The 13,090-nt window shown below is 36.0% G+C and overlaps 1 protein-coding gene across 1 annotated transcript in view; it reads right to left on the reverse strand.

The window, feature by feature from the left end:
* adamts7 (a disintegrin-like and metallopeptidase (reprolysin type) with thrombospondin type 1 motif, 7) overlaps positions 1-13,090 on the reverse strand; it is a 96,062-nt gene that overhangs the window by 38,455 nt on the left and 44,517 nt on the right. Inside the window, 7 exon segments of the mRNA XM_073835709.1 lie at positions 1,332-1,479; positions 3,896-4,140; positions 4,247-4,367; positions 8,022-8,155; positions 8,285-8,454; positions 12,235-12,380; positions 12,493-12,585. Of these exon segments, the coding sequence (XP_073691810.1) occupies positions 1,332-1,479; positions 3,896-4,140; positions 4,247-4,367; positions 8,022-8,155; positions 8,285-8,454; positions 12,235-12,380; positions 12,493-12,585 (1,057 nt within the window).

Genomic DNA, 13,090 nt, shown 5'->3' on the forward strand with positions numbered 1-13,090 from the left:
GGGAACTCTCCTTTTAATAGCGGGTTTCAGTATCCACATTGATAGTGTTATAACCAAACCAATAGTAGTTCGAAGGTGTTTACCCACTGGAGCAAACTTTTCAGAAAAGCTCTCAATAGCAAGCTGTTTCAAACTTCTGAAACAAACTCCAAACAAGCTTCGTGTTGGCCTGATTTTGGTCAAAATTACATCACACCACTTCATTCTTTGAATTCACTTGAAGTATTATTGGCCCTAAACTCCAAACAAACTGAAATGACGTCATACCAGTTTGTTCACTGCAAAAAATGCTTTTCTTACTTTTTTAAAACTTTTTAAAATCTTCTTCTTTCCAGCCAAAAGATCTAAAAATTCTTACATCAAGAAGGATTTTCTAGACAAGTAAAAATTATTGTCTTGTTTTAAAAAGTCAAAATTAAGTGTGTTTTCGCTTCAAACAAGCAAAATAATCTGCCAATGAGGTAAACAAAATAATCTAGTTAAAATGTAAGAATTTTGAAATATTTTGGCTTGAAATAAGACAAAAAAATCTAAGTAAGAAAAGCATTTTTTGCAGTGTTCAATTTAGCTTGAAGTATATCAGGGCCTTTAAGATGGCGACATACACAGCATTCAAGAAAAGGCAAGTGACTAATAAACATTAGGAATGGCTTGAGCACCAAGTCTGTTTACAGTCTAAAGGTGTGGTCACATTAGCAAAATTATGGCAATTTTGCTGGCAAAAAAGGTCCATTGTCTATTGTCAATTGTGCACGAAGCAACACTTACACAGAAGCCACTTTCAAACCCAGGGAATTTGCGTGACTTGAACATGAGCAAACTTTTTTGACATTGCACGAAACTCCCTTACATGAATATTCCTATTGAAATGACTGAATTTCACAAACAAAATTTCACAGAGCAACAAAAAAAATGTGCCTGCACTTTAATATTTTATTACACTGTCCGGTGAAATATTCCGCTATTATTAAAGTCTTGCTTCCAATCACATTAAATTTGAGTTCATGTAGCATCAACAGGTCCAAAGTCTGTTTCCTATAAAGTTCATGCCCTGTTCATTCGGGAAAGTTCCCTGTCTGCCTGCAATTTTTTGTGAAAGCAATGCCTGCCAGAGAGCTAATTTATAGTCTGTTTGTTCAAACTAGCTATAGAGCTAGATTGAACAAACAGATCAACTCAGCTATTTCCTGCGCTTTTCACTATTTCTAGTATAATATGCAACTATAACAAAGCAGTTATACTAAAGTAAATAGGCAAATCAGTCAGGATTGGCTCAACTTGTGCATAGGCATAGGTTGAAAGCAGAAGTGTGCAATAAGACGACTCCTTACCAGTTCCACATGTGGCGCTGCATTCAGTCCAAGAACCATAAATCCACTGGAAATAAGAGACAGCAGTGCCATTGTTGGAGTCAACAAGAGTGTCTCTGCTTATGGTGTACTCATACCTCACCCCTGGATTGGTCTCTTGAAAAAGCAGCTGGAGAACATTCAGAGCAGATTAAAGACAAATCTTGACACAAGAACAGACAAACAACATACAAACCCACAAATCTCATACCTAGAATATAGGGAAATGCTTATACAATCAGATATCAATAATATCAGGATTCTATGACACTGTATTGATAAAAAGGGCCAATTAATGAAGAAGCAGTTTCTACAAATAAGCAATCAGATTTGGTAAGTACCAGAAAAGTCTATGCATAATTTTCTCATTTAATTTAATCCGTGTACATTATAGTCACTGCCAAAAGATAATGATAATATCTCATTATATTATCCATAGTCAAGAAGTTCTTCACCGAATATAGTACACTTTACAGTATGCAATACAGTAGCATCATTCTTTTTTTCACTTGTTTCAATTACAATATCATTAATCATTACAGCTTACCTACACTACCACTACAGTAAGATTTTTTATGCTTTTTTAAGGAAGTCTTTTTTGCTCACCAAGCCTGCATTTATTTGATCCAATGTACAGTAAAAATTGCATAATTCTAAATGTATTCTAAAATATTTTTACTATTTTAAATAACTGTTTTCTACTTGAATATATTTTAAAATGTAATTTATTCCTGCGATCAAAGCTAAATTTTCAGCATTATTACTTCAGTGTCACATGGTCCTTCAGATATCATTCCAATATGCTGATTTGCTGCTCAAGAAACATTCATTATTATTATTTTTTTATTATTATTATCAATATTTAAGCTAAGTACATTTATTCAGGATTCTTTGATGAATAGAAAGATCCAAAGATCAGCATTTATCTGAAATAAAAAGCTAATGTATGTTTAAAGAAGTCAGTATATATATATATATATATATATACATATATATAGACCGGAAATTACACAGGCTTCTCCCAGAAGACAATAAGACGGTGTACAAGAGGCATTATTTTGAAAATAAATATTTCTCAGCTTTTACTTACATTTGAAGAAAAAGTGGCATGTTCAAAATTATTCATACCCTTTGCAAACTGTCACAGTATGGGAAAATCCAAAGTTCTATACCATTCCAAATAGTCCAAGCTGTTTTAATCAACTCAACAGGTAAAAAAAACAGAAGCTCTCTGCTGTTGGTTTGTGGACAGTCATGGCTAAGACAAAGGAGCTCACTGAGGACCTGCAGCTGCGGAAAACTTCTTTTAAATAGTAAAAATACTTCAAAATGTTATTTTTTGCTGTACTTTGGATAAAATAAGTGCAGACTTGGTGAGCAGAAGATACTACTTAAAAAAAAAAAACTTTAATATCTTATTGTTCTGAAACTTTTTATTGTATTGTGAGGCAGTTGCCAGCCCATAGTGTAATGTGTTACTTATTTTGGTACTTTGGTACTATTGTAAAAGATTTTAAAATGTGAAATCTAAATAACTTTGTGGCAGAGTAGTACAAGATTCTTCCCTAACACATTTTTAACATAACGTTTTTCTTTGAACAGCAGGACATTGAAACCAGAAATGTGAGGTTGTAAACTGCTCCCTTCCTCATGGGATTTAAGAATATGGAGAGTGATAAGAGAATATTTCATTTGTCTGCAGAAATCTCTCTCTCCACCCGCGCAAAGGCTGCGAGCCAAAGGCCTCAAATCGCTCTGTGGGAGGAGGTCCTTTATCTAAAAGGCCCCTCTGCTACACATACTAGCATAAATCCCTAATAAACAGTATCTTCACTTTAATGGTGCTAAAACATAAAAAAAAAACTATGGCTACTGTGTTAATAAAACTTAGTCCGCTAATGATTACATTTGGGAATAAGCCTTTTATGCAACAAATTTAGTTGTTAAATCCAACTAAAGCTGTAAAATCTTCAAACATGCTTTGCTTTGTAACAAGAAATGAAATAAAAACATACATGAATCTTTTGTTACTAAAAACAAATCTTAAAGCAATTTCCTGCTAAGTAGAATTTTATGCAAATCCATTGGGTTAAGCCTTTGATTTCACTTTGCCTGTCAGATAAAACCGTTGTGTTTTCTCAGTTGAAATATTTACAAAAGCAGAATTCCATACATTTACATAAGCAGTTAAGGCTCTGTGTGCAGAGACATTTGCAGATTTTAATTAGTCATAAAGAACAGGCCTGTCATCCATTATAGTGTTTGAAGCCGTAAACTTTTCCCTGGATAATACAGGCTGTTCTCTTTTTTTTTTTTTTTTTTATAAAAGCTGTTTGTATATCTTTCCATGCAACAAATGTGAGACATTAAATTATAATGTTTACCATTTTAGCTCTACTTAAACTAAACCACATAGATTCACTAAACTGTGACCTAGTTTAGCAGAGCACTTTAGCAGGTGCCTTTAAAAAGAGACAGGCCACAAACACCACATGCTGGATTCTGCTCATACGCAGTATGTGGGACTCAAACATGCGTCTGAGTACCTGAATCCACACTGGCTCCATGGTCGGTCCGGGGGAAGATAGGTTTTCCAGCTGCCCGGTTCTTTCATAAGTGAACACTGTTCCTGCTGCTTTATACTCGCCATTCCACTGGATCGTCCAGCCACCGTTCAGGAAATATTTTTCAGGGTCATTACTGCGTAATGCCAAGTAGTTCCCAGCTTCTGCGACTTCCTCAATACGGATGTCCCGTGCTCCTTCCGGAATTAGACCTATGTCTACATAGCCTGGGAGGGAAATAATACCTCAGCTTATTCAAACAAATAAAGCTGAAAGAAAACAAACGTTTAAGGTTATATCTGTAATATGAAAACTGAAATTCATTTTACAAACCGAGCCCTTCGCTGTCCTCAAAGGTCTTCCTCACTGTTTCACATGTAGATCCGTTTCCATGACACACTCCACATTGATCCTCAACAGCATCTGAGTCAATCTCATAATCACAGCCTAAGTACTGACATGAAGAGACAGATCATAACATAGTACATTCTTGAACTTTCATTCCATTGAAATACATATACATTTCAAACTATATATTTTAGCATGCCAAGAGAGTGCTGTGCATCTGCATAGGGAACCACTGATTATACCATAAGGAACCCACAATCAATCAAAGATCAAATAAAACTAAATTATGAAGAAGAAAAACTAGTCCTTAGATGCCATGTTCGTTACAGCAGGATTTCGGAGAAATTATGCTGTGTAGAAAGGAATGGTTCAGGAACTTTACTCACCCTCAGGCCATCCAAGATGTAGATGAGTTTGTTTTAGAACTGTTTTGGACTGTTTTTACTTATAAACAGTGCTTGAGCTGTGCATATTTTTCCCCCAGTTTCAGATGAGATTACTTTTTGACAGGAGAAATCAACATTATCAATAAAAGATTCACATTTAGCCGCAAGCAGTGGTTTAAAGTTAAAAACAGCTTGTTTATAACAAACACACAGCTTTTCACTCTATAATTGGAATAAATTGTGGATTATTGTGATGTTTTATCAGCTGTTTGGACTCTCATTCTGACGGCACCCATTCACTGCAGAAGATCCTTTGGTGAGAAAGTGATGCAACGTTAAATTTTTCCAAATCTGTTCTAATGAAGAAACAAACTCATCTACATCTTGGATGGTCTGAGGGTTAGTACACTTTCAGCAAATTTTCATTTCATACAGTTGAGATCCATCTTGTCACAATAAGAACAACTAAAGAACTTATATGCAACTATTACAGAAGTTTCAAACATTCACTGGTGCTTCAGAAGGAAACACAATGCATTAAGAGCCGGGGGTGTAAGCTTTTGAACAGAATGAAGATGTGTACATTTTTCTTATTTTTGCCTAAATATGTTTGTATATTTTGTCATTTAGTACTGCACTTCAGAAGCTACAGAAGATACTTACATGTTTCCCAGAAGACAAAATAAGTTCAATTTACCCTGATCTTCAAATTCAAAAAGTTTTCACCCCCAGCTCCTAATGCATCATGTTTCCTTCTGGAGCATTGTGTAATAGTTGCATATAAGTCCCTCTGTTGTCCTCAGTGTGAAAAGATGAATAAAAAAAAAACTGTTAAGGACAAACAAGGAACTCATGAACAACTATCACTAAACAAAAAACACACCTGTGGATCATTCAGGTAACAACACAGTATTAAGAATCAAACGTAATCTTTTAAAAGGGCCAATTTTTATAAATCCAACTATTATTTTCTCTTGTGAACTATATGTAAATGTCTTTTATGTGAATTATCTTATTCAGGTCAGCATTAAATATTAAGTATTAAGTAAACTTTTGACCTCAACTGTACAGTATATACTGTACATACAGTATAGTACTGTGCAAAAGTCTTAGGCCATCACCAGCTTTGTTTTTTTTTTTAGCCGAGTTTTAATAACCATACTTTTTTTTTCTCCATTAGGATACAAACAGAAAATTAAAGGAAATATGTACACAAAATTTAAAAAACACATAACAAAATGGCTTATCGAGGCAGATGTTAGTATTTAGTGTGACCTCTCTTATCACTAAGTGCATCTTGAATTCTTTTTGGGAGAATGTCCTTAAGTTTTCTGGGGTAATCTTGATATATTATACCAGGCTTCTATCAGCACTTCCCAGAGTTCTACTTTACATTTAGGCTGTCTTTTATTTCTTTCTCAGTTCAGGTGATCCTACACTGCCTAATATTCAGGTCTGGACTCTGTGGAGACCTGAGGGGGTGGAGTGTTTTATCAGCTGTTTGAGGAGTGTTTTATCAGCTGTTTTTCTTTCCAAATATGATTTTGCTGCATCAGCAGTGTGCCTGGGGTTGCTTTCCAGAAGGAATGGCATAACAAATGAAAACTTGTCTGTACTTCTCAGCATTCATGATCCCATCAACTCGATAACAATATCACCAACACCACTGGCAGAAATGCAGCCCCAAACCACGATAGTCCCTCAACTATTTTTTTTAAAGAAGGTTGCAAGCACTCATTCTTCCATCTCTCTCCAATTCTTCTTCTCACATATTGTTAATGATTGGATACAAAATTTTCAAACTTGGATTTGTCACTTCATAACACTTTTTGTTCCACTGATCTTCATTCCAATCTTTATGAGCTTTAGCAAATCTTCACCCTGTACCCTTTCTGTTAAAGTGATTTCTTGGCTGCTGCCCTTCCACAAAGACCATTACTGATCAAGCTTCTTCAGACAGTAGAAGGGTTAACTTTCACATGCTGAACAAGTTGCCAGATGCTGAGTCAGGTCCTTGCAAGTCTCGCATAGCCAGACCTTCAGATTGACAGCAGAAGGTCGCATTTAAGGCCAAGAGGCCATATAACTGACAGGAACAGCAGCCAATGCATCTTTGTTTCCAGGCAGAATGTTAAAGAACGCGACACACATCTCCCAGAAATCATGTATAATTCAACCAATCCGATGACGAATTTGAAACTCCTGAAGTGTTTGCACTTTTGTGTGCCATTTGCATCAGATGTTCAGCCAAACCCTGAGAAACTTTCTCAAACCCTTTGAAACTTTTTATCACATTTTTAAAGTTTTCTTGGCCTTCCAGTCCTTTTTCTGTCCTTGAGATGTACTGATTCTTCAAATTTCTTGAATACCACATCTTGGGTATCCAGTTCGTTGCTGATTACATTTGAGAAAGGCCTTTGATGATGGAAAATTACAATTTTATGTCTGTCAAATTCTGTGATCTTTGGTATTTTGAATGGAATGATGTTACTGAAAGTTGGTCTTGGACATATTGTCAAACTGCCAACTCATACAACATGTGTAATACTCAAGCATGTCTTGAACAAACCTGGTACAAAGACATGGCATAGTAGGACAAATACAGGTGTCATGACATAATTTATTATTTTCTAGTTGCATTCTAAGAAATAATTATATATGGTAATTATACTTAAGATAAAACAACTAATATAATGGTGGCCTAAGACTTTTGCACAATACTATATATATAAAACAAATGGCTTTTTGTTGTTTGTATAAAATGTTAATTGCGATCTTGAATAAATTAATTAGCAGATGTTATTACTTTACCTCCTGCACATGAAGACATTAACGACAGTCCAATGTGGTTTCAACGACAGAGAAGCAGATGGTTGCAAATGGTTACTTACTAGTCCAAGTCATAAGAAACCAACAAGGTGGGGTTTTGTTTTTGTAGCAACTGCTCGGTGAACAGTAACAACTCTCCTCAAGAAATTTCTACAGTTTTACTGTCTACAGCTGTTTCACAGGGTTATTGGTTGGTGAAACTGAAAATGTTTGTAGTCTACTAAATATTTAACTATTGTATGAAAGAACAAAAATGCACTAAAAACAATAGCTTCCTCCTCTGGATTTAACAATCCTGTGCCTGGGGTCATACAAGGACTCATTCATATATTTATTTGAATTAAGTTTGAGAAGAAGAGAGTGGAAGATTGTTGCTGACACATTCTCATGATTTCACACCCCACTGTTTTTGTGAGACTCTTGTGGTATTATTTCAAAATAGACTGACACTCATGCTGAGAGACCATTAGTGGTTTACAATGAAAATAAAAAATAGATATTTAGACTGTCAGAGACTTCGAAAAGAGGTCAAAGCCATTACCAACCTTACAAATGCCGTTAATGCATATGTCACGGCTCTGACTGCCCTCATAGCACTGTGTTCCGTCTACGACAGTGTCCAACATCCTCTCGGAAAAGTGCTCATTCACAGGTCTACAGTGCAGCTCACATGGATTAACTGAAATGACACAAACATAACCCTTCTGTAAAATCTATTTAAAGATTGCTGGAAAAAGAATACTATCATTCTCACACAGAACACTACTTGAGTGGCACATGTCTGTACACGTAGTTTCATTATGCGCACCTCTGTTGTTCACATGTATCCATTTATAAAACTTCCCCTTATAAGGAATTGTGTTAAAGCGGCTGCACTGGACGTGTCTAAAGCTGGGCCGGTCTGCAGGGCAGGGGTCATGGTTACAGGTTCGATATCTGCGGCGCTCTCCGAGACAGTATTTACCACCATACTTGGGTCTGAAAATCAAATGTACAAAATATTTAACATATTTCCTAGCAAAAGAGCCCACCTCCGTTACTCATTGATGGTTGTGACCAAACAGGTATCACAATAAGATTTTTTTTTGCAAATGCAATTTCCTTACCAGCCAGAAACATGTTAGTCTTTTCCCATACAATCTACAAATGCTACAAAATATCTTTCTCATGGTTGTGTGGGTTTCTGGATGATTGCTAGGTGGTTTCCTAGTAAACTCAAAAGAGCCATGATTGTGTCCAAACAGGTATCCCAGTAATAATGGCCACCCTCATTGTTTACTTTGCCCCGAAACTCCATTGGTTGAAACCAGAAATTGACACATGTTTTTGAAGCATGACATGCTTACACTCTTGGTGAAATCCACCTACAAGTGGCTTACTTGTTGCTGTCCCTGTACATTAAACTGGGATAGGTGAAAGTACTTTAACATCAAATCACATGCTTAAAGGAGAAGTTCACTTCCATAATGAAAATTTCCTGGTAATTTACTCACCCCCATGCCAACCAAGATGTTCTTCAGTCGAAAAGAAATCAAGGTTTTTGAGGAAAATGTTCCAGGATTTTTCTTCATATAGTAGACTTCAATGAGGATCAATGGGTTGAAGGTCTAAATATCAGTTTTAACCTATGGTTTTAATGCAGCTTCAAAGGGCTCACAATCCCAGCCGAGGAACAAGTCTTATCTAGGGAAATGATCTGTCATTTTCTACAAAAAATACAAATATATGTACTTTTTAACCACAAATGCTCATCTTGCACTAGCTCAACCTCTCGCATTATGTTATCCTGCACATGTGATGTAGGCGGAAGTACTGACCCAGTGTTTACAAAGTAAATGTGCAAAGAATGTAAAAATGATGTTGGACAATTTTAAAGTTGGAGGAGAAAATGGGAGTTTTTCACCCTACCCTTCTTTTTGAACCAAACCACACAAACAAAGAATTAACTGTGTGTGAACTAACCGATCGTTACACTACATAAGACTAAATCCTCAGCTGGAATCTTATATGGTCCTTTGAAGCTGCACTGAAACTGCAAATTGGACCTTCAACCTGCTGGCCACCATTATACTGTATGGAAAAAAATCCTGGAATGTTTTCCTCAGAAAAAAAAATGAGTGAAGAAAGAAAGACAAGAACATCTTCAGTGATATGGGGTTTGTAAATTATCAGGAAATCTTTATTCTGGAAGTAAACTTTTGTGAACTTTGTAAGATCATTTATGTCAAAATAAAGATTCAGATAATAAAAAGAATTCGGATTCGGCTGCAGAAGTGCTAACCAAAATTTGAAGACTTGCCATAATATGCAGAAACAGGCAAAAAGGTAAAACAATGCTTTTACAAGATGTAGGTATATATTTGCACTCTAAAATGTTTTTCCCACAGTTTTTTTATACAAAGCCCAACATACTTAGAAAGTTCTTCTGAAATACGATGCAGATGTTGCACATGCTTTTCATCAATTACAACATCTTAGAGATGCATTTACAAGTGGGCCACAACCTGGTTCTATAACCATTTCCATCTTTGAAAACTAGCTTGGGGTGCAAATCATCTGCCAGGATAGAATCGCAGTCTAAGCCAAATATAATGAAATGGTTATATTTCAAAAACTCTAAACATTTGGACCAGAGACAGTGACTTTTTTTATTGGTCTAGTGGGGGCTCTCTGACACAATATGGGATCTGAATTTCTCACCATTGAACAATTTGATGGAACCGCAGAGACCCTAGAATGCCATTGAAGACGACTGAAAATATAAAATGATATAATATGATAATTATGTATGAAACCCCAAACCCATGATGATTACATGTTGGTGAGAAATAAATGCAATCACTTCCTTATCAAATTCTAGCCTTTTTCCATACAGTCTACATACAATCCATACAAAAGCTATTCTCATTTTTGTGGTTTATCAAAGTAAACCAGATTAAACTGCTGTAGCTGAAAGAATTACTTTTACATTACCTTGGAATTTGTACATTTATGGACCACATAGGCTTAATTGTATTGTTTAAAAAAAAAAAAAATATATATATATATATATATATATATATACACACACAGTGGTGTGAACAAGTGTTAGCCCCCTTCCTGATTTAAACAAATTTAAATATTAATCAAAGATAACACAAGTAAACACAACATGCAGTTTTTGAATGAAGTTTTTTATTATGAAGGTAAAACAAAATCCAAACCCACATGGCCTGTGTGAAAAAGTGTTTGCCCCCTAAACTTAATAACTGGCTGGGCCACCCTTAGCAGCAACAACTGCAATCAAGCATTTGCGATAACTTGCAATGAGTCTGTTGCAGCGCTGTGCAGGAATTTTGGCCCACTCATCTAGGCAGAATTGTTGTAATTCAGCCATATTGGAGGGTTTGAGCATGAACCGCCTTTTTAAGGTCATGCCACAGCATCTCAATAGGATTCAGGTCAGGACTTTGACTAGGCCACTCCAAAGTCTTCATTTTGTTTTTCTTCAACCATTCAGAGGTGGATTTGCTGGTGTGATTTGGATCATTGTCCTGCTGCAGAACCCAAGTTCGCTTCAGCTTGAGGTCACGAACAGATGGCCGGACATTGTCTTTCAGGATTCTTTGGTATACAGCAGAATTCATGGTTCCATTTATCACGGCAAGTCTTCCAGGTCCAGAAGCAGCAAAACAGCCCCAGACCATCACACTACCACCACCATATTTTACTGTTGGTATGATGTTCTTTTCGTGAAATGCTGTGTTACTTTTATGCCAGATGTAATGGGACACACACCTTCCAAAAAGTTCAACTTTTGTCTCATCAGTCCACCGAGTATTTTCCCAAAAGTCTTGGGGATCATCAAGATGTTTTTTGGCAAAACTGAGACAAGCCTTTATGTTCTTTTTGCTCAGCAGCGGTTTTCATCTTGGAACTCTGCCAAGCAGGAAGTTTTTTCCAAGTCTCTTTCTTATGGTGGAGTCATGAACACTGACCAGATGTTGTTGTGGGGTCTTTTTCGTGACCTCTTGGATGAGTCGTCACTGCACTCTTGGGGTAACTTTGTTCGGCCGGCCACCCCTGGGAAGGTTCACCACTGTTCAATGTTTTCGCCATTTGTGGATAATGGCTCTCACTGTGGTTCAATGGAGTCCCAAAGCTTTAGAAATTGCTTTATAACCTTTTCAATACTGATAGATCTCAATTACTTTCTTTGTCATTTGTTCCAGAATTTCTTTGTATCTCAACATGACAGTGATGTGTAGCTTTTGAGGATCTTTTGGTCTACTTCACTTTGTCAGGCAGGTCCTATTTAAGTGATTTCTTGATTGTGAACAGGAGTGGCAGTAATCATCAGGCCTGGCTGTGGCTAGACCATAGATATGTTTTAACATACGTTTTAAATATCTGATTAATATTTAAATTTGTTTGATGATCTGAAACATTAAAGTGTGACAAACTTTAATGTTTCAAAAAAAAAAAAAATTCAGGAAGGGGGCCAACACTTTTTCACACCACGGTGTATATATATATATATATATATATATATATATATATATATATAAATAATATGCAGATAAAATAAATGCATTCAAGCAAATGCATTCCTTATCAACAATAAACATGCTAGTCTTTTCCCATATGATTTATGATAAAAAAAAAGAAGCTATTCTCATGGTTTGTGGTTTATCAAAGTAAAGTAAGCAAACGCAAATTCTCTGTGTGTATGTGATTTTTGGAAACTGGAAATTAAGAAATAAAAAACAGGAAACTCACACAGGGTTGACACAGTCCCTCTGGGCATTCTGAACGCCTACACCGCATGTCCTACTGCACCCGGACCACTCGCTCCATGAATCCCAGCCTCCATTCACGCTTTTAGGCTGGAAGCCCATCTCCACACATTCCCCGTCAAAACACCACTGACCAAAAAAAAAGACCTTCGGTTAGTCAGTGTACAAAGAATTTGAAAGGAAAACTACATAGTGAACTTCATGCAGGGAAATAAAAAGCCCACAGAAAAGCCTGGCTTGCCTTGCCCTCACCACACTTGGTCCCATCCACAGCGCCATCCAGCCTCGAGTGGCAGGTTGAGCCCACTGTGCACCACAGGGTGCTGCAAATATTCTGAAGGGCAGAATCATTTAAAAATAATTCAGAATAGCTAAAAGCTACATAAAATATTATTAGAAATGTTTCAGAAATGTCTTTATTCTTTATGTACAGAAGCCCATTTTTCCACAGAATTAAATATATTATATATAAATGCATAATTTAGTCTTTTTATATTTCATAGTTCGGACTTTTTATTGCAATCCTGAAAAAAATGAAGAATTGTGAAATATAAACAGCAATTGCGAGAAAAACAGATATGAACTCACAATTCAGACTTGTTTTCTTGCAATTACGAGTTTATAATTCATTTTTAAGAATTGCGATATAAATTTTCCTTCTCAAAATTGGAGTTCTCAAAATTGCGAGTTGGCAATTGCGAGTTTATACCACAATTCTAAGATAAAAAGTCAGAATAGTGAGTTATAATGTCAGAATTGAAAGATATAAACTTAAAAAAAGATATACATTTTGACAAGGAATTCTGAGAAAAAAATGTGAATTGTGAGATAAAAATTAG

This window comes from Garra rufa, chromosome 3 (genome assembly GCF_049309525.1).
Source record: "Garra rufa chromosome 3, GarRuf1.0, whole genome shotgun sequence".
Classification (NCBI taxonomy): Eukaryota; Metazoa; Chordata; class Actinopteri; order Cypriniformes; family Cyprinidae; genus Garra; species Garra rufa.